A 27,512-nucleotide genomic window follows, 5' to 3' on the forward strand; every position below is an offset into this window, starting at 1 on the left:
TTTAAATGCTTTTTATATGACCGTCTGCACCTCATCTGTGTTCTTTGTTTAAAACGGGGCTCTTGTAAATGAGTCCCCGTGGCTCAGTGAGACTAACCTGTTTAAATAAAGGTTGAATGAATGAATGAATGCAGTATCCCATCTCTTGTGTGAACAAATTTCTTGTTTGTGGTGGAATAAAACAGTAAAATTAACTGGCATTGTCCACCACGGACTATTTTTAATCCACACTTTTCTCGTTTGGTTTTACTTTTTAAACTTTTTTCATTATGATGAACTCTGCTGGCGTCATCCTCTTTTGGGTTTAAAGTTTCCATGCTTTTGGTTGAACTCCCACAGTTCCCTTTTTGTCTATACTGTGATGAGAATGGTTATATAAGTGAAACCACGAACAAGCCTGAGCTGAGAACCTTAAAATAAGGAATAAACAGAACTGGATTTGCAGACGTACTGCGCTGTCTGACAAACTGCCCCGCTGTGATCACGACTCCATCATTATATCGGTTCTCCTTTCTGTATATTTGAAAAGTAGCGTTTCTGTTGTAGTGCTGTATTGTCAGTGCTGGGTGGAGAAAATGCACGTATTGTATACTGAGAGCGCTTTTGTTGTGGTGACTGCACATTTTGTAAAATGCATCTGCTCATTATTTTCTTACCACAACATCTAGCAGGTTGCGGATATCTATATGTGTCACTCATCTAAAGCACAATCTTTTTCCACTCCTACTCTTAAGAGCTGCATTTACGTCTAGAATTATTATGTTTTAACACCATTTTTGCACAAGTTAAAAGTTACAGACACTCAGATAATTTGCTTACAGCCTCTTTAAGTGGATGGTCAAATCTCTCTTGTTCACGCATTCTGTCATTGGTTGAAAGTTTAAATAATAATAAAACACCAGTATGTTACGCTGCCTTCAGGCCGAGATCTGCAAGAGATCTGTGAACTCGGTGGGATTTGCCTGGTGAAGTAAAGGTTGATAAAATGTGTTAAAAAAATAAAATACAGTATTGTTAAAGTAAACAGTCTGTTCTTACACATGAATTCATGTGTTTTCTCATTTTATATCCTCTTAAATCTGTCTGCAGAGCGACCGCATCATTTGCATGTCTTCTTTTTGCAGTTACCGTAATTTCCAGAATATTGAGCACACCCAAATATAATTCGAGCCCACTACATAATTAAATTTTTTATACATGTATAGGCCACACTTTTATATACGTATCGGGTGTCCACGTTGTTACCAATCAGCCTAACATGCATGTTTTTGGTCTGTGGGAGGAAACTGGAGTACCTGAAGAAAACCCACGCATGTACAGAGAGAACATACAAAACACCCAGGAAGGCCCCCGGACCGGGATTTGAACCGGCTACCTTCTCGCTGAGAGGCAGCAGCTCTACCAGTTGCGCCACCGTGCTGCCCTGAGGACTTGGTTACTGATTTTTTTAATTTTTTTATTAAAAAACTTTGTGTGAAAAATGCTAAAGAGCTCAAACCACACCGAGCATGTGCCATTTTGAGAAAGGAAGGAGAGACAGCCCATGTCATGGCAAGGGGCCTCCCTCCCATTTTTCTTAGACGCACTGCTCGCTCCCTCACTATCCATCCTTTGATTCAAACGGTCTTATATTGCCATCCAGTGGTCGAAAAAAGTTACTACACACAAAAATTAAACATTTTGTCAAATTTGACAATAATTAGTTATTATTGTCAAATTTCAAACAATATTATCGTTTATCTCAATAATTTCTGAGACAATTAATCGCCCAGCAAAATTTGTTATCGTGACAGGCCTAGTCTTTATTTCCTTTCTAAGTTTTGCTCTCATTTTGTCTTTTTGACCTTCACACATTCTCTTGCACTGCAACATCTTAGCTTTCCTCTGCTGTTTTCAGTTCTTATCGAACCTTTTTTGTCACACTTGTGTCACGTCCATCTTTTCATTTTGAACTTCGTCGTCTTCACATCGTCCTGTTCCTGCTTTGGCACGTCTTTCCACACATTCTTCTGGCCACTGAGGTTCCCTCCCTGCACGTGTCTGTGAGTCTGCATGCTGCATCGTGCATGTTTGGATTGAGCTGGAGTTACATAGCTGGATTGAGTAATTGTGAGGTGCGTCTCTGCTGCAGGGAGGGAGCTCCTCTGCTGTTTCCATTGTTGGGTGAGTTGGATCTGGAACCGGTGGACTGCAGCGTTGTGCTGCTCTGATTTCACAGGAAAATGGAAACTATGTCAGCGTTATTGACTCAAAATGTGCCGTGCAGCCCCTGCAGGTTTACCGTAAATAGAAGATTAAAGTGCAAATGACTCTGAATACAGTGGTATTGTTTTTGTTGAAACTTCTCAAACTTAAATCAGCAGGGCAGCACGGTGGCACAGTAGGCAGAGCTGTTGCCTCTCAGCGAGAAGGTTGCTGGATCAAACCCCAGCCGTGAACCCTTCAGGGTGGAGTTTGCATGTTATCTTTGTGTAAGCGTGTTTTTTTTTTTTTCTGGACACTGCAGTTTCCTCCCACAAACCATAAACTACTTGGTAACTAAACTGTCCCTATGTGTGAGTGAGCATGTGGATGGTTGTTTGTCTCTGCGGCTCTGTGATGGACTTGCGACCTGGAAAGGAAGAAGCGGGTAAAGATAATAGATAGATGAAGTAAATTAAGATTTTCTGCCTTGTGGTAGTAAAGTTCCTTTTACGATGTCAACTTGTTAAAATAGAGGCATAATATTTGTATAAGTGTAGTTGGTATAAAGTTAAATGAGGTGCATAATAAGCAATAAATTGGTTTCAGTTGCTCGTGCTACTTAAGAGTTACGTCTTGTTGACTCACCCAGTTAATTAAAATGTTCTGATAGGTTCAAAATAAACACAGAGGTCCTTATAATGGCACCTCACATTGGATGGGATTTATTAGGCAGCAAATGAGGACATTTTTTTATTGTAGAATATTTATTAGAAGCACAAAATAATGGGAAAGTGTGTAGATATTAAGAATGTCCAGCATGAGCTAATAACAGAATCTTAGCAGCAGCCTTTTGAATCAACTGAAAACTTTTTAAGAGGTTTTTTTTTTTTGTTCACCAGATAATAAAGAAATCCAGCCTAGATGTGAAAAATGGATGGCTTGGTTTTTCTGTGTTTTGGGACCTGTTTTAATTGTAGTGATCTTGCACAGCTGAAGAAAGCAGTCCTGATGACAGTTTTACTGTGAGGGTGAAATGACACATCCTGATAAAAAAACGATAACACCAAGGTTCTTTACGTTTCAACTGGAGGCCAAATGAATGCCTCCAAATGGACTAGATTACAAAATACTATTTTTTATTATTGTCATTCATTAAATTTAATGTTTCTAAAGCTGCTTTTGTTTTGTTTCTTTACAGACTGACGTGGATTCGTTGCTGCATACAAACAATTCAGTGACCGTTTCGGACTTTAAATTGAATCTCCTGCTCTTACCTTTCCACCATGACGTGTGAATCTCCAACCCACTGAAGAGGAAGGATCTGAATGCCACCCTAGTCCTACACTTCAGCTTCCTGTCAGCAAAGCTTCCATCCCCTTCAGATCTCCTCTGATAAGACGTTTAACTCTGGTCTCAGCATGGGTACAAACACTCCAGACCAACACGGATGCTACTACAACTACTCAGTCAAGTTTTTTTATGACGAGCGTAACAAGACCATCAGTGACTACTGGCGCACTCGTGACTATGTGGTGGTCAGCTTGGGATTGACTGTTTGCTTTGTAGTAATTCTTTCTAACCTTTTGGTTATCGTGGCCATTTTTAAAAACCGACGCTTTCACTTTCCCATCTACTACCTGCTGGGAAACCTGGCTTTGGCAGACTTTTTCGCAGGTAATATCATTTAACTTGTCAACATTTTTGTAATCTGAATTTATAGTTGCACAAGAATAGGAATATGCTGTCCATTTGTAAGTTGGGTTTAGATCAAACTAATGAAATTATTCAACATTTAATTAATCTTGTTTCTCTCTATATATATATATATTTTTTTTTTTTTTTTCATTTAGCCTTTATTTATACAGGTTAGTCTCATTGAGCCACGAGAACTCATTTTCAAGAGAGACCTGTTTAGGGAGCACATGGTGGGGGTTAAGGGCCTTGCTCGTGGGCCCAGAGTGGGGCGAATGAGGGTGGGGGCAAGTGTGGGTGTTTCACCGACCCCACCCACAATTTAGATGTTGCCGGGGCCGGGGCGTGAACCGGCGATCTTCGGATCACAGGCCCACCTCTCTAACCTCTGCACCACCACTCCCCACTTTTATATATTCACAATATTAAATTAGAGATGAACCAATTGCAGTTTTCTTGGATCCGTTGCATTTAGTAAAATTATGACTTGCTGGCGGCATGGTAGCTCAGTTGGTAGAGCTGGTTCCTCTTAGAAAGAAGGTTGCTGGGTTGAATCCCAGACAGGGACCTTTCTGGGTGGAGTTTGCATGTTCTCTTCGTGCATGCGTGGGTTTGCTTTGGGTACTCCCGTTTCCTCCCACAGACCAAAAACATGCATGTTAGACTGATTGGTAACTCTAAATTGTCCCTAGGGTGAGAGAGTGAATGGTTGTTTGTGTCCCTATGATGGACTGGAGACCTGTCCAGGGTGTCCCTGCCTCTCGCACAGTGACTGCAGGACATGGGCACCAGTGACCTCACAACCTTAAAAGGAAAAAGCGAGTAAAGGTGATTTATGGATGATGGATGGATGGTTCTTATTTTGCCCAACTGATTTTTTTCGCAAATAAAATTGTAAAAATTATAATTGGAGCAGTTTACTGTCGCCTGTTGTTGTTTTTTTTTTTAATTTTTACAAGTGGTACAGCTGTTTCAGTTCTTACTTGTTTATTGGGTCTTGTTTAGCTCCTGCTTCAGAGTTGGTTCTTTATTAAGTGACAAAAGGAGACAAAAATGTTGATTGACAGAGCAAGTTGATGGTTTTTCCAGCTTCCACACCATTAAAACAACATTTGTGTTGCTAACATAGAAGCTACTTATCTGTCGCCTTTGTCTTGGTCTGCATGTTGAGCACACGTAAGCCCCCAGTATACTGCCGCGTACGTCCATACGCAGAGGTACGTACGCAGAGGTACGCACGCAGAGGTACGCACGTACGTACGCAGAGGTACGAGCGTACCCCCCAGGGCATGTCCGTGCAAAGCTCAATTTTTACAACCGCGTACGCGGTGTCGCACAATAAACTGCCCGGCGACAGACTGTTTTGTATGTGACACCAATGTATTAAATTCTCCTTCTTCATCTCTGATCTGGCCTTTTCTTTTGTTGTTTTGCCAAGAGGCAGTGATCTCTTCCTCCTCCGTTGATGCCATGACTGAAATGATGAGAAATGAAGGAATTTGTCACAAGCGAATTAAACTCAGGTCCAGCGTGGCTGCGGGAGGGTCTGGAGATTTCCTGGTGGGCTGGTCTGATGTGTGGGCTGCAGAGCCAGCGCTCCCTGTTTTTTTTTGTTTTTTTTAGATCTTTTTATTAACAACATATAAACACAGAACACCACTGTGGCTGAGGCTGCCAGCGCTCGTTTTTTTTTTCCGACCTGTCAAATCAATCCAGTAGGCGTGTCGGCAAATGACCAATCGGCGACCTCAATTTGTCCCGAAGGTAAACGCCCCTCGTCTGTGAAGCTGCTCTGCAGCTGCTCAGGGCGTACGCTGTAGTACGAAGTCTGAACCCTCTGCGTACAGTACACGTGAACGGACGTACGTGGCAGTATACTGGAAGCTGTAGGCTGATCTACTGAATCTTGGATACTATAATTCCTTCATAGAAATGTTCTAAACTTTAACTAGTCCTCCAGTTGTTGGTAAACGTCAAGGGCATAAGTGATGTTTAACCCCTCTATAGTGGAATATACAAGACCTGCATCTGAAACTGAAAAAGTGACCTAATCCAATTCAAACTCAATTACATCCAGTCCATTTCAGTCTACTTATCTTTATCTCAGCTGCTCTCAGGCCTGCACAGTAATGAGTTTTGTGCTTTAACTGCATTACACAGACAGTAAGAAAGCAAACACATATATCTGTTATATATCCCTCCAAAGTAGAACTAACAGTTCTCTTAATGCAGTCTTTATAACTTCTAGTCCAACAGCTCCTACAGATGCAACATGTTTTTTGTGAGTTCTAGTTTACTACGAGACTAGTTTTCCAGTAGGCAACAGACATCAACTTTTTTTATGTTTGTTACCAAAGATCAATATCAAAACAAATTTCATTAACTCAAAATAACATCAAACTCAACATTATGATTGTTGACAATAAATTATTGTATCAAATATGTTTAACAGAGAAAAATACTTGGTAACATTTGTAATGCACATAGAAAAATCTATATTTGAAGGGCCTTAACACTTTGCCCTCTTCCTACATGACAAATCAACTAGAACCACTGTACCACTTGGTGTGTGAAATATATAAGGGTGGGGGCAAAGGTTGAATTGCAACGCACCTTTACAAATAAAAACGCTGTAAATTCTGCAGCTCTGTCTATAAACATATAACTGAACTAGATACAGTGTACATTATGAGTATGTGTAACTCAAAGTATTGATTTTTAGCACAGTACCAGGATTTCTAATCGGGCTCGAGGGTTAAAGTGCAACAGATACGAGCGCTTTTGTCTAAAACTGTCGACACCTGCAAACCTAGTGTGCAATACATGGATTTTGCCTTTGAGCAATTTGGTGACAATAATTGTACAGCGCTACCGTTTCAGAGTCAGAGAGGTGTGTCTGAAGTTACCAAGTCTGCAGTGAAACTCCAGCTTCTCTGTGCTTGTAAAGGAAGTCTGTTTATATTTTAACTCGAGCAGGACTGGACAAGCTCTGCACCTAATGCCGAGCTCGAGTTTGACAATTATTTGTCTTATAATTTGGTTCTGTTGAGTTTATTTATAACAAAAATTATTAGTGGGTTTTATACAGAGAAAGTGAATGGATCCAATTAAAATGTAGTTACTTCCAGTCCATTTCAGTCTAACCATGCACCCATTCATTATGTTTATTTGCTTCGTCCTTTTTGGGTCACGGGGGTCACTGGTGCCCATGCCCATCAGTTAATGCGAGATGCTGGGGACACTCTGGACAGGTTTCCAGTCCATCACAGGGACACAGTGACAAACAAGGCAAACAACCATTAACACTCACTGACACCTACAATTTAGTGACCAATCAGCCTAACATGCATGATTTTAATGAAATTTAATTTCACAAAATCTAAAAATAATTGCTTTTAAGAAAAGGGCCTTCTCACTTAAATTGGCTAAATTGTGGACTGAAATGTGTAAGATGGTTGTTAGAACTGCTACTGAATTTTCTTCTTCAGATTTGATAATCTGTTAAATATGCACAGACATGGCTGATTGCCTTTAAATATATATATTTAAGCACTGCAGTCAGTATCAGTTTAATTCAGTTGACCAATTATTTGATCTATCACTTAATTAAGACATTGATTGAGAGATATTTAGACAGTGCCAAGATAAAAAGTCCAACAAGTTAGAATGTGCAATATTTCAATTTGATTTGAGCTCATTAGATGTAAAAATGTATAAATCAGACATTTAAGACTTTTTTTTTCCTCCTTTTGCTGTCTTAGAGCTACTACTTGACCTGACATAATATGCAAAGCTTTTTTAAATTTCTGTAATAAAATTCCAAATGTCTTTCCAGGTGTTTCCTACCTCCATTTGATGTTTCACACTGGTCCCTGGACCATTAAACTGTCTATAAACCAGTGGTTTGTGCGGCAGACACTGGTCGACACCAGCCTCACAGCTTCGGTCCTGAACCTGCTGGCGGTGGCCGTTGAGCGTCACCAAACCATCTTCAGCATGCAGCTGCACAGTAAGATGAGCAAAAGGCGGGTTTTCGTCATCATACTCTTCATCTGGCTGGTGGCAATCATCATGGGCCTGATTCCCAGCATGGGCTGGAACTGCCTGTGTGACCTGGATGTGTGCTCTACAATGGCGCCACTGTACAGCCGCAGCTACCTGGTGTTCTGGGCTGTTCTCAACTTGCTGACCTTCTCCATAATGGTGGGCGTCTACACCCGAATCTTCCTCTATGTGAGGCGCAAGAGCAGGCAGATGTCGCAGCACACGAGCCAGTTCAAACACAAGGAGACCGTGCTGAATCTGATGAAGACCGTTTCAATGATCCTAGGTGAGGAGGAGTACTATGTGATGCGTGTATATTTGAAACTTGTGGTGAAAGCCGTTTTAAAACCAACTTTGATTATCTTAATTAACCTGAATTAACTGTTTGGTAAATATCAAAACTTGTGAAAGCTTTGCAAGTAAATTGGGCTTTAAATGAATTACCGTAATTTCCTCTGTACACGTCGCACCGCCCTAAAAGCCACATCAGTCCAAATATGTAAAAAAAAAAGTGGAAAAATCCATAAATATGCCGTATACGTTGCGTCTGTTATTCGTCACCGCTGACGTGTCACGTTTGTTTCGCGTCACTGTCAACACTGACAACCTGGATATGTGGGTTGGTGTTTTGACAAAAATCGATGGGCTGCCAAATGGCAGCCGTGGGAGCGTGCATGGGAGGACTTTAACAAGATAAACACTTAAAAACAATTATTTGTTTGCTCGAAATTATAGTAAATGTGTGTCTCAGTCTAACTTTTGCTTATTAAATGCACTTTGAGAGTCAAATCAGCTGCATTTCAAAAGCCGATACACGGAAGTAAACGCATGCACGCATCAAATATCTGCAAATTTAACAAGACAACCACCCAAAAACAATTATTTGTTTGCTTGACTTTATAGTAAAGGTGTGTTTCAGTCTAACATTTGCTTAATTAAAGGACTTTAACGGTCAAATCAGCTGTATTTCAAAAGTATTAGCTGCCTTGGTGCTCCGGGAGCGTGCAGACCGAGAGGAAATAAGGAGGAGGAACGCTGCTCGTTTCTTTGAAATTTAACAAGAAAAGTACCTAAAACAATTATTTGTTTGCTTGAAATTATAGCAAAGGTGTGTCTTAGTTGAACTTTTACTTAATAAACACACTTTCATGGTCAAATTAGCTGCATTTCGCCAGGGCGGTGCAGCAAAATGAAGCTGAGGTTGCTCCAAGCAGCGAGCAGAACGAAGGTGGGGGAATTTGGCAGGCCGATTGCGTCATTAATAGCTGGTGAAGATTCTCATTCATCCAGGACATGGTAAATTCAAAAAGTTCAAGACAAAAATAATAAAGTATAAAATAAAGTATAATAAGTAAAGTCCAGTTGTTGAATACGTTGCTTGGGCCTATAAGTCGCAGGGCATGTAAATTATGCAAATAATCACGACTTATAGGCCTAAAAGTAACATAAGTTTTTTTTTTTCTTTTAATAGTAAACCTTTTTAATAAACAAATAATATTCAAAGTCCTTGTTCAGACCTGTCACTAAAATATTTCCTGAGTGATCTGATCTGACACTAAAAGCAGGTGTGAACGAGGGATAAGTAGTGATTTTTGAATATATCAAATCAGCTATAAATACATGTTAGAACCATATCTAAACAGGACCAAAGAGCAATGTAAACATATATTATACTTAAAGAAGCAATTTTATTGGATTATCAAGATCCACCTATTTCAAACCTGCTAAAATTTTATACATTTTATTGTACTGGTTCAAATAACAAATAGTTGGGCTTTGAAAAGCAAGGTTGTTTTTGCATCATCAGTCATTTTGGAGCCATAGCTAACTCTTTAAGTGGGATTCTATGAAGTAAACCCACCAAAAGTATAAATTGTGCTGATCATAATTTGTCAGCCTGCAGTACAATTTGAGACCCATCAGAATCTTTGATGCAAACATGGTCCACATCCACTCTTTTTGGAAAACTTTCCACAAAGGTTTGGAGAATTTTTGCCTTTTTGTTCTTCAGTGCCTGACCTCGTCAACGCTCATGTTGGATGAGAAGATTCCAGTTCTTCCCAAAGGTGCTTGATGAAGTTGAGGTGAAGTCGGTGCTCATTGCGGATCAGTCAAGTTCATCCACACTAAATTCATTGATGTCTTTTCAATCTTTTGCTTTGTGCAGTGGAGCAGCAGCATGTTGGATAGAAAAGGGTCTTCTCTAAAGTGATGCCAAAATGTATGCGTATGCTAAAGCATTGAAATTGCCTACAAGAGGCCTAACCCAAACACTGACTGTAGCACCTGAAGCCAGCAAAACAAAATAGGCAATGATATAAACATCAATATATTCTTCTTTCAGCTGCTCCCTTCCTCAGGGGGTCGCCGCAGCGAACTAAGACCAACAAGTGTCAAAGACGTGGCAATTGTTTTTACGGCGGATGCCCTTACTGATGCAACCAGAAACCACCGAGCTACCACAGCCCTCTGTGTGGAGCAGAGAGCTGCTGTCTAGGGCGCCCATGAGAGCAGCTGGTGGGGCCTTGCTCAAGTGTCCAGAGTGGGGCAAATGAAGGTGGAGGCAGGTGTGGGTGCTTCATCTTTCCCACTCGCATTTTGACGTTGTCTGTCCGGGGGGTTGAACCGGCAACCTTCCGATCACAGGCCCACCTACTCTAGGCTCTGCGCCACCACTCCCCCATATAAACATTAAAATATATAATCACCAATTTAGAATTTTGCTTGCTTAAAATTGTATGACTATAATGTTTTAATATTGGAAGGTATGTTTTAATAGCTGTATATAAAATAGAAGTAAAAACAAATATTAAAGTAATTTAATTAGCGAGAACAGTATAATGGAAATATTTAAGTTTTGACAGTGACTATTTAAGATTGTGGTATACCTTTAAAAAGTCTTATTCCTATTTTTCACTCAATGAACAGAGAAGGGAAATGGAGAAATGTGAGCCGTGCTGGCAAAACGAGTCAAATAAACACCGGCTGCAGTGCAAAGAAAGTGGGAAAAAGAAAAGCATTTTTGACATAATTGAGATTTGCACACAAAAAGAGTCCATAAAGGCACCATTTAGTGATTCTGGTAACAAAAAAATAGCATATAATCTTTCTAGTCTACCTTTAAATCAAAGTTTTCTAAGAAGCATGTCTTTAGAAATCATCCTCTGTCCTTTAACCCTCAATTGTGACTATTTTTGCTGCTGGCTGCTGTAGTGCCACAGAATCCCTGTATAAAATTTGGCCTTATTGTGAAGTTTAGGCATCCCACCTTTTAAATATATGTAAATAATTTCTGATGGCATCATTCTAGACGAGCAATAAAAAAAAAATCAAGGTTTCAAACCGGCACTATGTAAATTAAACTGAAATCAGAATTTCAACCATTATCCTTGTTCACGTCTTTGAGAAAAAGTGACTCAAAATTGGCACTCAGTTATTTTAGACAGAATTATTTTCATTTACATTCTGCCATGGAGATTAGTCGGCAGCGGCGTTGCACATGGTTTAAGGTCTGAATGCAGTGAGGTGAATATACCCCACTCTGAATGCAACTGGAAGGGACACTGTGAGAACTGAGTGCTTTGGGACTGGGGAGGGGTCCACAGCAGCACCTGCTTCTCGTTGAAAAGAACAATATGTTCACAACTGTAGTTTCCAAAAAAAAAAAGACTAGATAATCAATAAATTTGTTACTAATTATTCTAAAGAAAAGTAGTTCTAGGTGTCTGAAAGCTTGCAAATATAGCAACACTGCCTTAAACAAATTTATTTATTTAACTCGAGCTGCCTATCCAGGTAGTATATGTAAAAAAAAAAAAAACAAGTTAAAGAATAAGTAAAATGAAAAATATAAACCTTGTAATAGGTGACATTCCTTTTGCATGAGTCACTTTGCTCATTGTGCAGAAGAGATCATTTTATAGAGAATATCTAACGAAGTCAGGGCCTCTGGACGGATAAAAAAAAAAATTGGTTGAAACGTTTTTTTTATTTATTTTTTTTATCCAAAAGACTTCATCATTCTGAGGAGCTGCAGTAAACTCAGTCTTATAAATAGCCCCTTCTCATAGTGGATCAACTAGTTTGCTGGTGACGGCCAAAACTATCTGTTCACGTGATTAAAAGAGGACCACCAGTTTAACGACCGATCGTTAATGCCCGATGGCCACTTGCTATTCACAGAGGGCTAAGTGAAATAACAGCATTGTAAGAAGAGGACGATTGGACACGGGGGCCTCCACCCCCGTTTAACTGCAGAGTGATGATTTTGCTCTTCTGGTCTACTCATCAGGCCAGGACTCTGTGGTCTACACTCGTCTCCAGATCAGTGGTCACTGCTTCTGTGATGAAGATGTTCACATCCTTGATGGAGAGGAACGATGGTTTGAGAGAGGAGTGAAGGAGGCCATCTTTGTGAAGAGAAACCATCCTTCATTAAACATGGGCGGAGGGCTCCGTGTCCAATTGTCCCTCTCTTGCAATAGCTATGTTTACATGGACATAAGTAACTGGATCAAACGGCCGTTCGGAACAAAAAAGTGTCATGTAAACACCATGTTCGGGTTATTTTTTTGTTTATTCAGCGTGATCTGAAATCATTTGTGATCAGAACAAAACGGGTGGTTTACGCCGATCCGTAACCCGATCGGTGCGCATGTAAACGCTCGTCATGAATGGATTGTGCCCATGTAAAGGATGCATTCGAATTATTTAATCTGAAAACATTTCAATCTGGTCAAAACATTTTGCGCATGTAAACATAGTTTATGAGAAGGGGCTATTTATAAGACTGAGTTTATTGCAGCTCCTCAGACTGACGAAGTCTTTTGGATAAAAAAAACAAAATGTTTCAACAATTTTTATTTATTTATTTTTTAATCCGTCCAAAGGACCTGACTTAACTTTGTTAGATTTTTTTCTACCTGGATTTGTGAGCATGCATTTATAGAAAATAGTTTAATCAGAAATTCTTCAAGGTTATTAGAAAAACAAGCCGAGCCTCATTTTCAACTTGTGAAAGCATTCAGGCTCCTGAAGTTAACTTGTCTGTACTTGTTTGACCAAACCTTAGACCTCAGCCTCCCCCATTTGCAACCAGTCTTTTATTTTATTCTGCTAACCAAACATTACTTTTTTGTCTTTGATGGCATTCTCTTCTTGCACATTTTGCACTAAGTTAAATTCCTCAAATGTTTATAAATGTTGCAACCTTTGTCCCGTCACTCAGCAGCCAAGCAGTCAGGCTTCAGTGTTAGTCTTTCAGAGAGGTTGAGGAACGAGCAGTAAGCATGTCCTGACATGGAGCGTATACTTCCAGGGCTGTTAAAGAAAACAGCTTGAGCTACGTGACGCCACGTAATCCGACTCTGCCTTTCCTTATTTGTCTGTTTATGACTTTAAAATTAAGGTTGTTTGTTAAATTTAAAGTGAGGGCATTTTGACTCTTTCTCAAACTAATTGGAAGATAAATTTTTAGGTATAAATTTGAAGCAAAGCATTTGATTGTGACATGTTTTTTGGGGGGGTTGGGAGGGGAGATCTAAGGAATGCATGACAGTCTTTGTGTTGTTTCCACATAGTTTACCATTTCTGTCTACATTTTGTTTGTGTGCATATGTTAGTGCTCGAAGTGCTGCATTCTTGAGATGTTTAATCAACTATTATGAAAATAGAACCTGGTTCTGCCCGTCCTATGTGTTTCCATAAGGGGATTTACAATTCTACCCTGGCCCCCCAACATTTACCGTATTTTTCGGCGTATAAGTCACTTTTTTTTTTTGCATAGACTTGTCAGTCCTGCAACTTGTATAGTTTTTTTTTTTTCTTCTCCATATTCCTAATGCAATTTTTAACTGACACTTTAAAATTCTAAGAACTGCAACAGCGAGTCCTTCCGCGCACGCTCGCTTCACTCAGCTGGTGCAGGTGGAGGAACGCTGGAGAGCTAGCATCTCCAGCCGCGATGGATGGATGGATTGATGGATGGATGGCACCGCCCAGGCGAAATGAAGCGTGTTGACCATTAAATAAACACTTAATAAACGTGACGGGTCAGCGGTGATGCATAATAAATACGACTTGTATATGTGTTTTTTCCTCTTCATGATGCTTTTTTTGACTGATGCGACTTATACTCCGGAAAATATGGTGCCTGCTCCTCCACATCTTTTGCGAACCTTGACTTTTGATTGTGTAACTTTTCTTTTTAATTTACAGTGTTTATTTCAGATTATCTTAACCTTTTATGTCCCTGATCTGTCTTGACAGGCTTGTTTGTGATCTGCTGGACACCCGGCCTCGTTTTGCTGCTGCTCGACGGTCTGGACTGTACCAAATGCAACGTGCTGGTCTACGAGAAATACGTCCTGGTGCTGGCCGAGTGCAACTCGTTGGTCAACCCAATCATCTACAGCTTCAGAGACAGCGACATGCGGAGGACCTTCAAGGAGATTTTGTGCTTCCTGTGCAAGCGGAACAGCAAGCGGAACGGCATGTCCGAAGCTTACTTTACCACCATGGAGCAAGAGGTACTGTCTGAAAGCAATGGAACTGAAGACAGCAAAAGCAAACAAACAACCATTCGCACTAAAGACTTATTTTAATTTTAAGCTTGATTTCTTTAGCTGAACACAGCTGGGTTTAATTACTTTTCATTCTTGCTGTTTGTAAAATATTTTAGTGTCAAAGGCTAAAAAGTCTGTTTTGAAGGAAAACAAGTAAAACACCCAGTTGTTCCATCTAAGCTACAAAACAATTAGGTCCTATGGCTAATATTTTTCAGACTACCGATGTTTCTAATAAGCGTTAGGGTTGTATCTGCACCTGCACGTTACTTTGGTCTTGGTCATACTCAGACTAGCTGTTAGCTTGTAGGCTTGGTGAGGATTGAACTCAACTCATGTGACAAACTTGTACCTATGCAAGGTGAATTATTTGGTTTTAGCTTTTCCATTACTGTCTTGTTAAATTATCCACAAGTAGCCAAATACTCACTGGCCATTATTAGGTACACCTACTTGTTCAGTTGCTTGTTAGCACAAGTAATTAATCATTCGGTCACTCAATGCCTTTAAGCATGTAGACATGGTAAAGATGACTGGTTCAAACTGGGCAACAAAATGGGGAAGGAAAGGGATTTTAGTGACTGAATGTGGCATGGTTGTTGGTCTGAGTATTTCATAAACTGCTGATCTGGGATTTTTACACACAACCATTTCTAAAGTTTAAAGAGAATGGTCCAAAAAAAAAAAAGAAAAGTTCAGTGAGCAGAGGTTAGATGGACAAAAAAAAGCCCTGTTAATGTCAAAGTCAGGAGAATGGTCATAGTAGCTCAAATAACAGTTTGTTACAAAGGTCTGCAGAAAGCTGGAGTGGTGGCACAGAGGTTAGAGAAGGTGGGTCTATGATCGGAAGGTTACCGGTTCAACTCCCCAAACTGTGGGTGGGAAAGGTGAAACACCTTCACGTGCCTCCACTTTCATTTGCCCCACTCTGAGCCCTTGAGCAAGGCCCTTAACCTCCACAATCTGCTCCCCCAGCATGGTGGTCTGCGGTTGGGTCAGGAAGGGCGTCCTGTGTAAAAACAATCGCCAAGTCTTTATGTTAGTTCGCTGATGCGACCCCTGAAGAAGGGATCATCTGAAAGAAGAAGAAATATATATATATATATTTTTAAAATAAAATAAAGAGCTGCAGAATATCATCTCTATGCACACAGTATGTTCAACTTTGAAGCAGATGGACTACAGCAGCAGAAGACCACACCGGGCCCTATCAGCTAAGAGCAGGAAACTGAGGCTACAGTTCACACGGGCTCAACACAATCGGACAATAAGAGTTTTGAAATCTGTAGCCTGTTCTGATGAGTCAGGCTTCACTGAACTCCAGTGGCCTCCACAGTCACCAGCTCTCCATCCAGTCAAACACCTTTGGGATGTGATGAAACTGGAGACTTGCAGCCCAGATGTGCAACTGACAGGTCTGAGGCAGCAGCATGATGCCGTCATGTGGTATGGACCAGCATCTCAGAGGAATGTTTCCAACAACTTGTCGAATCAGTACCACAAAGATTAATGCAGAGTCCAACTTGGTACTAGTAAGGTGTACCTAATAAAGTGTTTAGTGAGTGTAGTTGGTTTGAAGAAGAAACAAAATCAGCTACTTTTTTATAATTGTTAAATTGTCTCCTGCCTTTCATTTTGAGCTAAAGCTCACATCAAACTCTGTGAATGGTTGAGTCTAAATGTGCAGAAAATCAAACTAAATGTAAGTTTAAATCGCAAATCTTTTTTTGTATCATTTCATTAAACAAACACAGCATGGTTAAAAGTTTCAGATTCAAAATAAAATAAAAATGGAAATGTAATATCCCTATGCTTACTGATGCACAGGCTCGTGGTGATTAAAAACAGCTCTGCTTAAATTTAAAATGATGGAGTTGTGTGCCAACTGTTCTAAAGACTTTACTTGAGCAATAAACATTGCAAAATGCAACATATCACATCAAGAAGTGAGTGCATGGCTCCAGGTGCAAATAACTACCGGTATGTACTGCAGCACTACGCCATGAAGTCTTTAGACCAGGGCTATTCAACTGGTGACCCGGGGGCTAAATCAGGCCAACGTGTGAGCTCAGTTCGGCCCACCAATGGGTTCATTTTTAAATGAAATTGGATTTTAAACCATAAAACAAACTTGCTTAATGACAATAACTGCTGGATGTCCGACCCCTGAGATGTTTGCTTCCAGTAACAGTGTCCCCCTGAGCAGTTTAATTAAATAGCCCAGCTTTAGACTATTTTTATACTATCTTTATGTTTTATTGCCTTTTTTAAATATTAACTAAATTTGTTAGGTTGTGGACATACTGTAACCAAACTTGCAAGTGTTTTTTTTTTTTTAAGAGGAGACAAGTAATAAGGTACATAAATACAAAGTATTGATGCACTTCTTAAAATCCGCTTCAGCATAAACAACATATTAGCCTACATCGCTCATGTACAGTTAGCCAAACTTGCATGCGTTTTAAAATATATATATCAAAAAGTAATAAAGTCACATAACTTACAAGGTATTAATACTCCTTAAAATCAACTTTTAATTCAACATTTGCCTTAAATCAATTTTATTGCGTGTCTTGTTGCTTCAAGCTAATGTTAGCTGTTAGCGTTAGCGCTGTGGAGCATTGCTGCAACCCTTCTTTGCTTTGACAAGCCTCAAACAATCAGCATCGTTTTGTGGCTGTAAGTGTAACAGCCACATCTTAATATCTGTATATTTACACACAACAACAACAACATCTGTGCAGAGTTTCAGGTGTGGATGTCACACTTTTTTTTAGCACGTGTTTAGCTCGCTGTGTTTGCTAATGCTGTTCTGCATGTTTTTGTATCCCCTACCTTCAGTAGCTTTTGAGATCTGCGGCATGTTCTTGTCTGTAACCTCTGGTTTACACACGAGAACCAACGCGCCTCAGTGAATTTAACACAAACTTGGTTTTCATTGTTTCTTTCGTCGTCCTTTACTGCGCTCTATGCGTGGCCCGCTGTTTACGCAGATCAAATTCCACGTGTAAATGTTTATCTAAACACGTTGGGAAGTTGTTCACGAACATCACGAGGTGTTCTTGATGTTGCTCTTTAGACGTAAAAGAATGACTCCTTTTTGCCTTGAGATATAAACTTTTCCTCCATACGCTTGAAACTGTTCTGCTGCCTCGCGCAGATGTTTCTCAGTTTATGGTGACCGCAACATTTCTGTCTAGTCAGCGTAGTTTAACGTGTGTAACGTTTGTGCTCGTCTTAAATTGACCCAGCTGGGCGCTTGTGGTTGGAGCAGCTTATGCGTCTTGCAACATTTCCTCTGACTTGTTACTCTGGCGTACGTTTGTTGTAAATATACAGTCTCTCTCTCTCACAAGCACAAGGAAATATCATTACAAGTGTCTTGTATGAGCGTGCACATGTGTATTTGAGTTGGAGCAGTGATTCACAGAAACTCTTCTGTTTTTTTTATTTGACAAGACGGGTTAAGCAGGCTAAGGAGTGACGCAGAATTCCTCGTCTTTTCTGTGTTTTGATAGTAAAATTTAAAGTGACACATAGTTATTGTTATTCAAACGTTACCTATGAGTAATCTTAAAGGAAAAGTCTATCACCAGAAGATATTAAAAGAGTGACTGTATATTCCAGTGCTGTTCTTTGTGTTTAGATTGTTAATTAACCAATATGTAAAAATCTTGTTTTTCATACTACACACGTTCTTGTTTTTAATTTTATATTTGGGTTTTGTTTTGTACGAACTTTATAGCTGTTTAAAAAAAATAAAATAAATGCACAAACTGGCTTCTGCGTGCGCTTTTGTCTGCTTGTCTTTGTGACTGCGTCTCCGTGGATTAAAAAAACAAAACATGAATTTTAGAGTTGCAAGCATAAATCTTATGCGAGATAAACATAAAAAAAAGTTTATTTCTTTCAGCGAGCCTGCTCTGTTTGCTTGTTTGGACATGACTAACGTGCACTTGTGTTGTTTTTCTATCTCCTTTTCCTGCACCTAATCACTCTTTTTATTTTTCTTCTTTCAATTCCTTCTTCTCTTCTCGTTTTATACATTTCATCTGACTCTCCCATCCTGCTAGAAGACGAATCTCCGCACAGTCCGGAGGCGAGGGGACACCAACGGGGTTCCTCTGATACGTCAAGGCACAGACGACAACCCTGACCCTCCAGAACACTGAACGTAAGGCGGACGACAAGCGTCCAGCACGAATGAACGTTTGACTTTACGTAAAGTTCTCAATTTACTGACAACCGTCTAAAAGGATTTAACTTTATTTATTCATAAATAGTTAATAAAACTCTTTTGGAAAAGCTGCAAGAGAAACGACTCGCTTCCGATATTAGTGGGAGACTCGCGGCAGCCGTTTTCACGCACCATAAACTGCAAAATGCTCCAGAGACGCTGCAGAAAAGGTTAACTGGTAACAACGTTGGGTTCGTTTGGATAATGGATGGATTTTCTGGTTTCTTCTCGAAGAAACGAAGGTGGAAGAACATGTGGAACAAGCTGACGTGTAAAAGGACGCAAAAAAAAGGGTTGTTATACAGTAAAGACCATGTTTTGATGAGAATGGATGCAAAATGAGCCCTGCTGTGTTCCATCAGCTGCCAGACGGTCAGGTAGATGTAGCTCAGGATCATTTAGAACGTTTTACAGCAAAATGACTGCAGGTTTGTTTTTTTTTTTGTTTTGTTTTTTAAAGCTGCCCGTCGTGAGCCTGATGGCAGGACTAGCTGTGAGGTTATGTAATGTAAAATTACAGCTGAATGTCGGTGGAAAATCTACAAATCTTGTTAGGAGTTCATTTGCAGCTGTTTTTATTAAAGCAATCTGAAAAATTATTAACGTTTTAACTTGTTTTTTATTCTAACAAGCTTAATGGATTCTTTGTTGAAACATGTCATCTTTTATCCAAAAGACTTCTTCAGTCTGAGGAAGAAGTCTTTTGGATAAAAGATGAAATGTTTCAAGATCCATCCAGAGGACCTGACTTAAGCTTTAGATTTATTTACCTGGATTGTTGAGCATGCATCAGGATGTTGTTGGTTTTTTATTATAGGTCATCTATTTAGTTCTATTGATAGCTGTAGGCATTAATCTGACACCGTAAACTTTAAAAACTCACAAAGAACAAACTTCAGCATGGCAAAACTAACATTTGAATAAAATTTTATCAAGTAAAGCAGTACTGACTTTTTAAGGTTTTAAGTTATGTTAGTTTCTAAACATTTTATTTTTTTACAGTCTGTGCCATTTAGATTAAATTTTGTTTATCAGATGTGAGGAATTTTGCATTTTTGTGTCTTGCGCTTTTTAAAATATTTCATTTTATTGCCACATTGTTTTAGTGCAACAACTATACAGTTACAAACCTCTCAAAAATGAATGCTTTTCTGACTCCATTTTTTAAATATATATTTATCATTGAGTGCACTGGCTTGTAGTTTTTGTTTTTTCTTCTCAGTTGTAGCAGGTTCAAAGATGTTACATTAATTTTTTTTAACCTGTGTTTTCGTTGTTTGTTGGTTTCTGCTGGACTGATGCGCAGTGCACCGTTTGTGATGTACAACTTTATTTATGACGATGAATATTACATGCAGTATTCAGTGCAAACAATCAAGCGTCAGCAGCAACTTCGCTTAATGGAAAATGCTTAATATTTGAGTGCAATGGAGCAACCAAGACAATTAGCTGATAACAGCTGAGGATTTAGAGAAGCTTTTCTCAACATTCATCAAAACTGACTTGAATGTGAAGCTGTTTATGTTCTGTGTCTCGTTCAGCAGTGACGATGTTACAGCCAATAATAATAAAAACTTGACAAACGTGACTTGTTTTTCCCGATCATTTGTTTTTCTGCCCGAGTGAAACTTTTCATCAGTTTGCTTTAGTTTCTGTCAGACGGCTGGATCTCTTCAGCTCTTTCAGCTCCTGTAAAGATGATTTTTTCTCATTTTTCTTCGCAACTAGAGGAACAACTGATTCACCACTGATTTTTATTTTATATTTTAAAGAAATTCTTCTGTCTCGTCAAAGGACCCAACCCCTCTTTGCCCCTTTCCATCAGATTCAGAACATTGTTATTGTCATTAAGTGGCCTTATGGTGTCGAAGGTCTATAAAGGATAAAAAAAAAAAAGTTGGGAGGAATTTTACAAATGAAAAAGAAGACATTCAGCAAGGCACATTAATGCATAGATGATTCTACGTTGTTATTGCATGTAATTGCACTGCAGGTGCTAGAGGGCAGTTACTGCTCTGATGGCTATGGGATAAAAGCTGATTTTCAGTCTGTCCTATTTTTAAAGCACCTGTACCTCTGGCCTGATGGCAGTGGTTGATGCACGATGTGATCTGGGTGCAAGGAGTTTTTAAAATGTCCTGGTAGATGCTGCGTTGACTGTGGACTTCAGAAATCACTGTGGATCAACACCAGTAGAGGACATGGCACCAAACCATCACTGACTGTGGAAACTTGACACTGGACTTCAAGCAACGTGGATTCTGGGCCTCCCCACTCTTCCTCCAGACTCTGGGACTTTGATTTACTAATGACGTAAAATGTACTTTAATGTGAAAAGAGGAGGTTGCACCACTGAGCAAAAGTCCAGTTCTTTTTCTCCTCAGCCCAGATAAGACGCTTCTGACGTCACTGGTTCAGGAGTGGCTCGACTTGAGGAATGAGACATTTGTAGCCCATTAGGAGTTAATCAGCTGATTAGAGTGTGACATCATGAGTCTGATATTGAACCTCTTCACAATATTCAAATTTTCGGAGACACTGAAATGTAGTATTTTCATTATTTGTAAGCTATAATTAAAACATCCATCCTTCCATTATCTTTTACCCGCTTCTTCCATTTTGGGTCACGGGGGTCGCCGGTGCCCATGTCCAGCAATCACTGTGCGAGGGGCGGGGTACACCCTGGACGGGTCTCCAGTCCATCACAGGGACACATAGAGACAAACGAGACAACCATTCACTCTCTCACTTACACCTAGGGACAATTTAGAGTTACCAATCAGCCCAATATGCATGTTTTTGGTCTGTGGGAGGAAACTGGAATACCTGGAGAAAACATGAAAACTCCACCCAGGAAGGACCCTGGACCGGGATTTGAACCAAGGACCTGCTTGCTGAGAGGCAGCAGCTCTACCAGTTGCACCACTGTGCTGCCCCACTTTCTGAAATGATCTACAAAGAAAATGCAACTTTATGAAAAATTCAACATTTTTATGTGCACCTGTAAGACACCAGCAGTTTGTGAGAGATGTTATTCTTCCTCCGGTGGGCCTTCTGTACCAGCTCTGCTGTGTTAACACCCCAGGTCAGGTCCTCTGTGATGCGGACTCCCAGGAAACAGACGTCTGACACGTTCTCCATACACTACCCATGGATATACAGTGGGTGAATATCAGTTTTCTTTTTCCTAAAATCCATAAATTAGTTTTAGTCTTAGCTGTGTTCAGGAGCAAGTTGTCTGTGCACCACGCTAACAACCGCGTCACTTTTTTCCATTTACCTTTATTTATCCAGATAGTCTCATTGAGCCACGAGAACTCATTTTCAAGAGAGACCTGTTTAAGGAGCAGATGGCGGTTAAGGGCCTTGTTCATGGTCCCAGAGTGGGGCGAATGAGGGTGGGGGCAAGTGTGGGTGCTTCACCTACCCCACCCACAATTTTGATCGTTGTCGGGCCGGGGTGTGAACTGGCGATCTTCGGATCACAGGCCCACCTCTCTAACCTCTGCGTTACCACTCCCTTTGTCCTTTTTGTCCTTTGTACTTTGTCCTTGTAGGCAGACTCATCGCCCTCAGAGATGAGCCCCACCACAGTGGTGTCGTGGAGTTGCTGACTATAGAGCTGCCGTGGTGGGCGGGAGCACAGTCATGTGTACAGTGTGAAGAGCAGTGGGCTCAGCACACAGCCCTGTGGAACACCAGAGCTAACGCTGATGGTCGAGGACATGAGGGGGCCCACCCTGACCCTTTGTACTATATGCATCAGAAAGTCCTTACTCCAGAAACAGGAGTCCCAGGGCTGACGTCTGTGAGGGAAGATGGTGTTCAAAGCAGAAGTCAATGAAGAGCCGTGCTCCCCTGGTGTTCCAGGTGGGACAGAGCAATGTGAAGAGAGCACCAGCGTTCTTTGTAGACCTGTAGGAAAAGTGGTGTGTGTCAAAGGTGGAAGAGATAAATAACGTGATGTGCCTACACTTCCTTACCACAGGGGGAGTGCTACTGGCCGGTAGTCGTTCAGGCAAGTGATGGATGTTTTTATTTATTTAGTTAGTAGAGGAACAATGGTGGAGGACTTCAGGAAGTGTGGAAATGTGACCTGAAACAGTGACAGGCTGAAGATCAAACCGCCACACAGCTCTTCAGGACACATTCAGGTCCGGCAGCCTTCCGAGGTTAGACAGCCTGCAGCAAGAATTCCACCTTGTGCTCCTCCACCATGAAGATGAAGCTGATGTTGTTGTGAGCGTCTGCGCGTGGAATGGTTGACCCTGGTGGCACTACCTCAAACCAGGCTACAAAGTAGTTCAGCTCCTCTGCCAGTGACACATCACTTTCAGCATCTCCATGACTGGTCCTGTAGTTGAAGAGGTGCAGTATTCCCTGACGAATCTGTCTGTTATTAATATCCAGGTACTCATTGATCCTTCTCTTTCAGTCGCTCTTGGTCTTCCTGATGCTCCTCTTTAGGTTGGACCTTGTCCCCAGACCTGAATGTGCATTCCTCTCCTTTAGAAGCTGCTGGACTTACCTGGTTATCCAGGGCTTTTAATGAGATAAAAGTGGATGCATTTTTCCACAGTGACTGTGACGATGCAGGATTTGATATGCACTATGCTGGTCGTGAATAGTTTCAGAAAAATATCCCAGTTCTGTCAAAGCTGTCCTGCAGCTGCTGAGGCAGCATTAGACCAACCTGAGAGAGTTCTTGTGTTGGAAAGAGAAGATTTTCTGAAATATTTTGACAAAAAATTGTTACTGCTTTCTTAGAAGAAAAAGAATCCTTCAGAGTTTGGTGCATTTTTCTTGTCAGAGATTTCTTCTTCAGGTTAAGTGTCTGCAGAAGGTTCCTTTTCCTCTTCAGCATCGCCATCTTCAGTCGCTTTAAAGTTTTGTTCAGAGATTCAAAGAAAGCTCTCATAGCTGCTGGTCAACCTGCAGGAAGAAGGAAAACATCTTCTGACAAATACATATGCATGAGTTTTCTTTTATTAATTTGAGTATCTCAAGAGCATAGTGCATTGTTTATTGTTTGTGTTGTATAGGAATAAAACTTTTTAAAAATGGAAACATCGCAGGAGAAAATGAAGACAACAACAAAACGTGATTTGTCTAAATGTCACCGTTCACACCTCATCGACACGTACATTTTGAATTCCTTTCAATTTACATGAGCGTGCAAAACATAAACTTGAAAAACAACAGCTTTATTCACGTTCTGTATATATAGATTTTATAATCTATAGCTTTACCTATACTTTGTTGGATTTGTTACATGGATTACTGAGCATGAATTTAAATGTTAACTTTAATTTACCAGTAGTTTGTCATTTGAAGTTTTAGCGTATTATTTTTCATTGTTTTGTCTAATTTGTTATTTTGAAAACTGTGAGTATTAATCTTCTGACAACAGTCTAAAAGAGTTTGACCTTTTATTTATTCATAAATTTTGAGTTATAAAACCGCAAGAGAAACTTGCATAAACTGAAACTGTGTTTGTTGGTTTCTGCTCAACTGATGCACAATATGATTTTATTTAAGATGATAAATAATACAAGCAGTGCTCAGTGCAATCAGTCAAGTGTCGGAAGTGACGCTCATTAATAAAAAAATGAAACATTAGCTTTGCTTGTAATATTTGCTCGTGTTTAAGCACAACGGAGCAACCAAGACAATTACCATATTTTTCGGATTATAAGGCGCATTAAGTGAAACAAGTTCATTTTGACAGATTTTTGAGTGCACTTTATAGTCCGAAAAATACGTTAGCTGATAAAACCTAAGGATTAGTCCAGCTTCTGTCGACATCATGTGAAGCTGACATTTAGATGTGGATCTGTTTCTCATTCAGCAGTGATGACGTTCAGTAAGTGTCATTGAGAACTCAACAAACGTCTCTGCCTGAGTGAAAGTTATACATCAGTTTGCTTTGGTTTCTGTCGGACGACCGGATCTCATCATCTCTTTCAACTTCTGCAAAGACGATTTGTTCTCATGTTCCTTCACAGCTACAGGAACAGCTTCAGGTTCTTTTCTGCTTTCTGGAGACAGTTTCTTTTTTATCTTGTCTCCGACTGAACCCAACCCCTCGTTGTCCTTTGCCTTCTTTCGTTCTGAAGCATTTTTACCAGAATCCTTCCTTGTGTTCCCTAGAAAGAATCCCTTCAGTGATTTTGGTGCCTTCTTCTTGTCTTTAGATTTTTTTCTCAATAAAGTTTTCTCTTTCTTCTGTTGATCCAAGCTGAATTTCTGCAGAAAGTTCGTCTTCCTCTTACTGCTTTTCCTCTGTGGCAGCACCATCTTCAGTTGTTTTAAGGTTCTGTTCAGAGATGACTTCTTCTTTTTCTTGTTACCAAAGAAGGCACTCTTTGAGGAGGAGCCGCCCATAGTTTGTCAACCTGCAGGAAGGAGGAAAATACCAGTTAAATAAATGCATAGTTGTAAAAATCACCGTTGTTAAATTTGAAAACGTCAAAAATCATTTTTCATCCGGTGTATTGTTTATGCAGCACGTTTCTGAAAACTTGAAAATGGAAACGTCACAAAATAAAGACTAAATAAAACATGATTTGCTTCAGTTTTACCGTTTACGCCTCATTGATACGTGAGCTTTGAATGCCTTTTGGTTTACTGGAAAGTGTGAAAAATAAACCTATAAAACAAGATTTGTATACACTTTCCATACATGTAGATTTTAACATGAATAATTAACTTGTATTAAGGTGATCCTAATAAATTTTTGAGCAAAAAGTCTATTTACGCTACCTAAATTGTGAAGAAAATATATATTTTTGTGTATATTCAACATAAGCATGCCACATAGAAACATATTTACTTACCTCCAGGTTTCCTCACAGTCGGAGCATAAGTTTCTTTTTCTTCTATCTTCTGTGTTTGACGAATACTCACATCGGTGTGCGTTTCTACCTTTACCATGATAAGAAGAATCCAACGAAACACCTTCTCTGTATCTGATGGAACGATCGACCATGAGACGCCTGAAACTTGTTTCCTTGATTTTTTCTTCCTACATGCACTCTCACATTGAGCTCAGGCAAAACAAACTGGTTCTGTGGGATTCTTCAGGCCTGGCCCAGCTTCTGGTTCTGCTTTTTCAAAGTGGTCAAACTCGTTTGGCTTTTAAATTTACAGTAAACGATCAGATCAAGAACTCTTGACTGGAAGACATTGCTATTTAAAAGTTACATGATCCACTAGATCAAACCAATTGGTACTTAAATTAGATTGAAAATGACCAAACTGTGAAATAAAACATCACAACGAAACGCAAAACGACTATAAAGTGTCAAAGAACATCTGCAAAAGGTTGCAAAACAACAGAATTTAGACTCTATACTTATTAACAAATAATGCAAAACAGCCAAAACAATCAAGGGACAATGCAATACAATAATATGATCTGAACAGAAAATATATCTTAACACATTAAATATTACTCAAATGGCCACAAACACTAGACTATGAGACAAAACAACAGGCAAAACTGTAATAAAATAAAATAGATTAACAAACAAATGCAAAAACTGGTAAATTGATAAAACAATGGGTCCAAAAAACTCAATTAGATATGATGATTAAAAAATTATGATTAAAACAAGTAATACAAGACAGCGGATACGACTAAACATTACCAATGTCTAAGAGAAATATCAGTAATAGTCGTAGACAATCTCCTTGTAGTTAAAGACTAAGAGGAGGGAAACGTATCAGGAGATGAGGGAAAAGAGGAAAGTATAGGACTGAGGGTTGCAACTCTAAATGTGGGGACAAGACAGGCAAAGGTAGAGAGCTGGCTGGCATGATGCAGAGAAGGAAGGTAGATGTTTATGTGTCCAAGAGACCAAGTGGATGGGCAGCAAAGCTCGCAGCATTGGAGCAGGGTTTAAACTGTTCTACCGTGACATGGACAGAAAGAGAAATGGAGAAGGGGTGGTCCTGAAAGAGGAGTTAGCCACAAATGTAGTAGAGGTGAAAAGAGTGACAGATAGAGAGAGTCAGAGTTTCTTATTTGTCATTCACATCACATGTGGTACATGTGGTGGAGCAAAATTATGTACACAGGGTCCCAGTTACATCCAACAATAAAATGTAAAAAGAAAAACAGTGATAAGATCTAAGATATGAACTAAGAAAAACATTAACTAAAAATACTCTAAACACTAATAGCATAACAACAATACACCGAACAGCAGCACGACCATGAGTCTGTGTGAGCACGAATGAACACAGCAACATGAAACAGATCAGCAGCAACATGATGTGATTTTTCACAGTGATTATTACTCATGAGTCCAACAACCTGAGGGTAGAAGCTGTTCCTCAGTTTAGTGGTTCTACACTTAATGCTCCTCAACCTTCTGCCTGAGGGGAGCAGGGCAAAAAGTGTGTGCTGGGTGAGTGGCAATGTTCCCTATAATTTTTCATGTGTCTGGGCAAACACACAAACTATATACAGGTCCTTCTCAAACAATTAGCATATTGTGATAAAGGTCATTATTTTCCATAATGTAATGATAAAAATGAAACTTTCATATATTTCAGATTCATTGCACACCAACTGAAATATTTCAGGTCTTTAATTGTTTTAATACTGATGATTATGGCATACAGCTCATGAAAACCCAAAATGCCTGTCCCAAAAAATTAGCATATCATGAAAAGGTTCTCTAAACAAGCTATTAACCTAACCATCTGAATCAACGACGTAACTCTAAACACCTGCAAAAGATTCCTGAGGCTTTTAAAAACTCCCAGCCTTGTTCATTACTCAAAAC

The 27,512-nt window shown here is 39.8% G+C and overlaps 1 protein-coding gene across 1 annotated transcript in view; it reads left to right on the forward strand.

The window, feature by feature from the left end:
• Nucleotides 1–18,655, forward strand: part of lpar2b (lysophosphatidic acid receptor 2b) — a 24,079-nt gene extending 5,424 nt beyond the window's left edge. The window contains exons 2-5 of the mRNA XM_037690571.1: nucleotides 3,383–3,858; nucleotides 7,712–8,206; nucleotides 14,188–14,447; nucleotides 18,557–18,655. Of these exons, the coding sequence (XP_037546499.1) occupies nucleotides 3,603–3,858; nucleotides 7,712–8,206; nucleotides 14,188–14,447; nucleotides 18,557–18,655 (1,110 nt within the window). The 5' untranslated portion in view covers nucleotides 3,383–3,602. The remainder of the gene's footprint in view (nucleotides 1–3,382; nucleotides 3,859–7,711; nucleotides 8,207–14,187; nucleotides 14,448–18,556) is intronic.
• Nucleotides 18,656–27,512: the final 8,857 nt, after the last annotated feature.

Source organism: Nematolebias whitei, chromosome 16 (assembly GCF_014905685.2).
Source record: "Nematolebias whitei isolate Nwh7 chromosome 16, NemWhi1, whole genome shotgun sequence".
Classification (NCBI taxonomy): domain Eukaryota; kingdom Metazoa; phylum Chordata; class Actinopteri; order Cyprinodontiformes; family Rivulidae; genus Nematolebias; species Nematolebias whitei.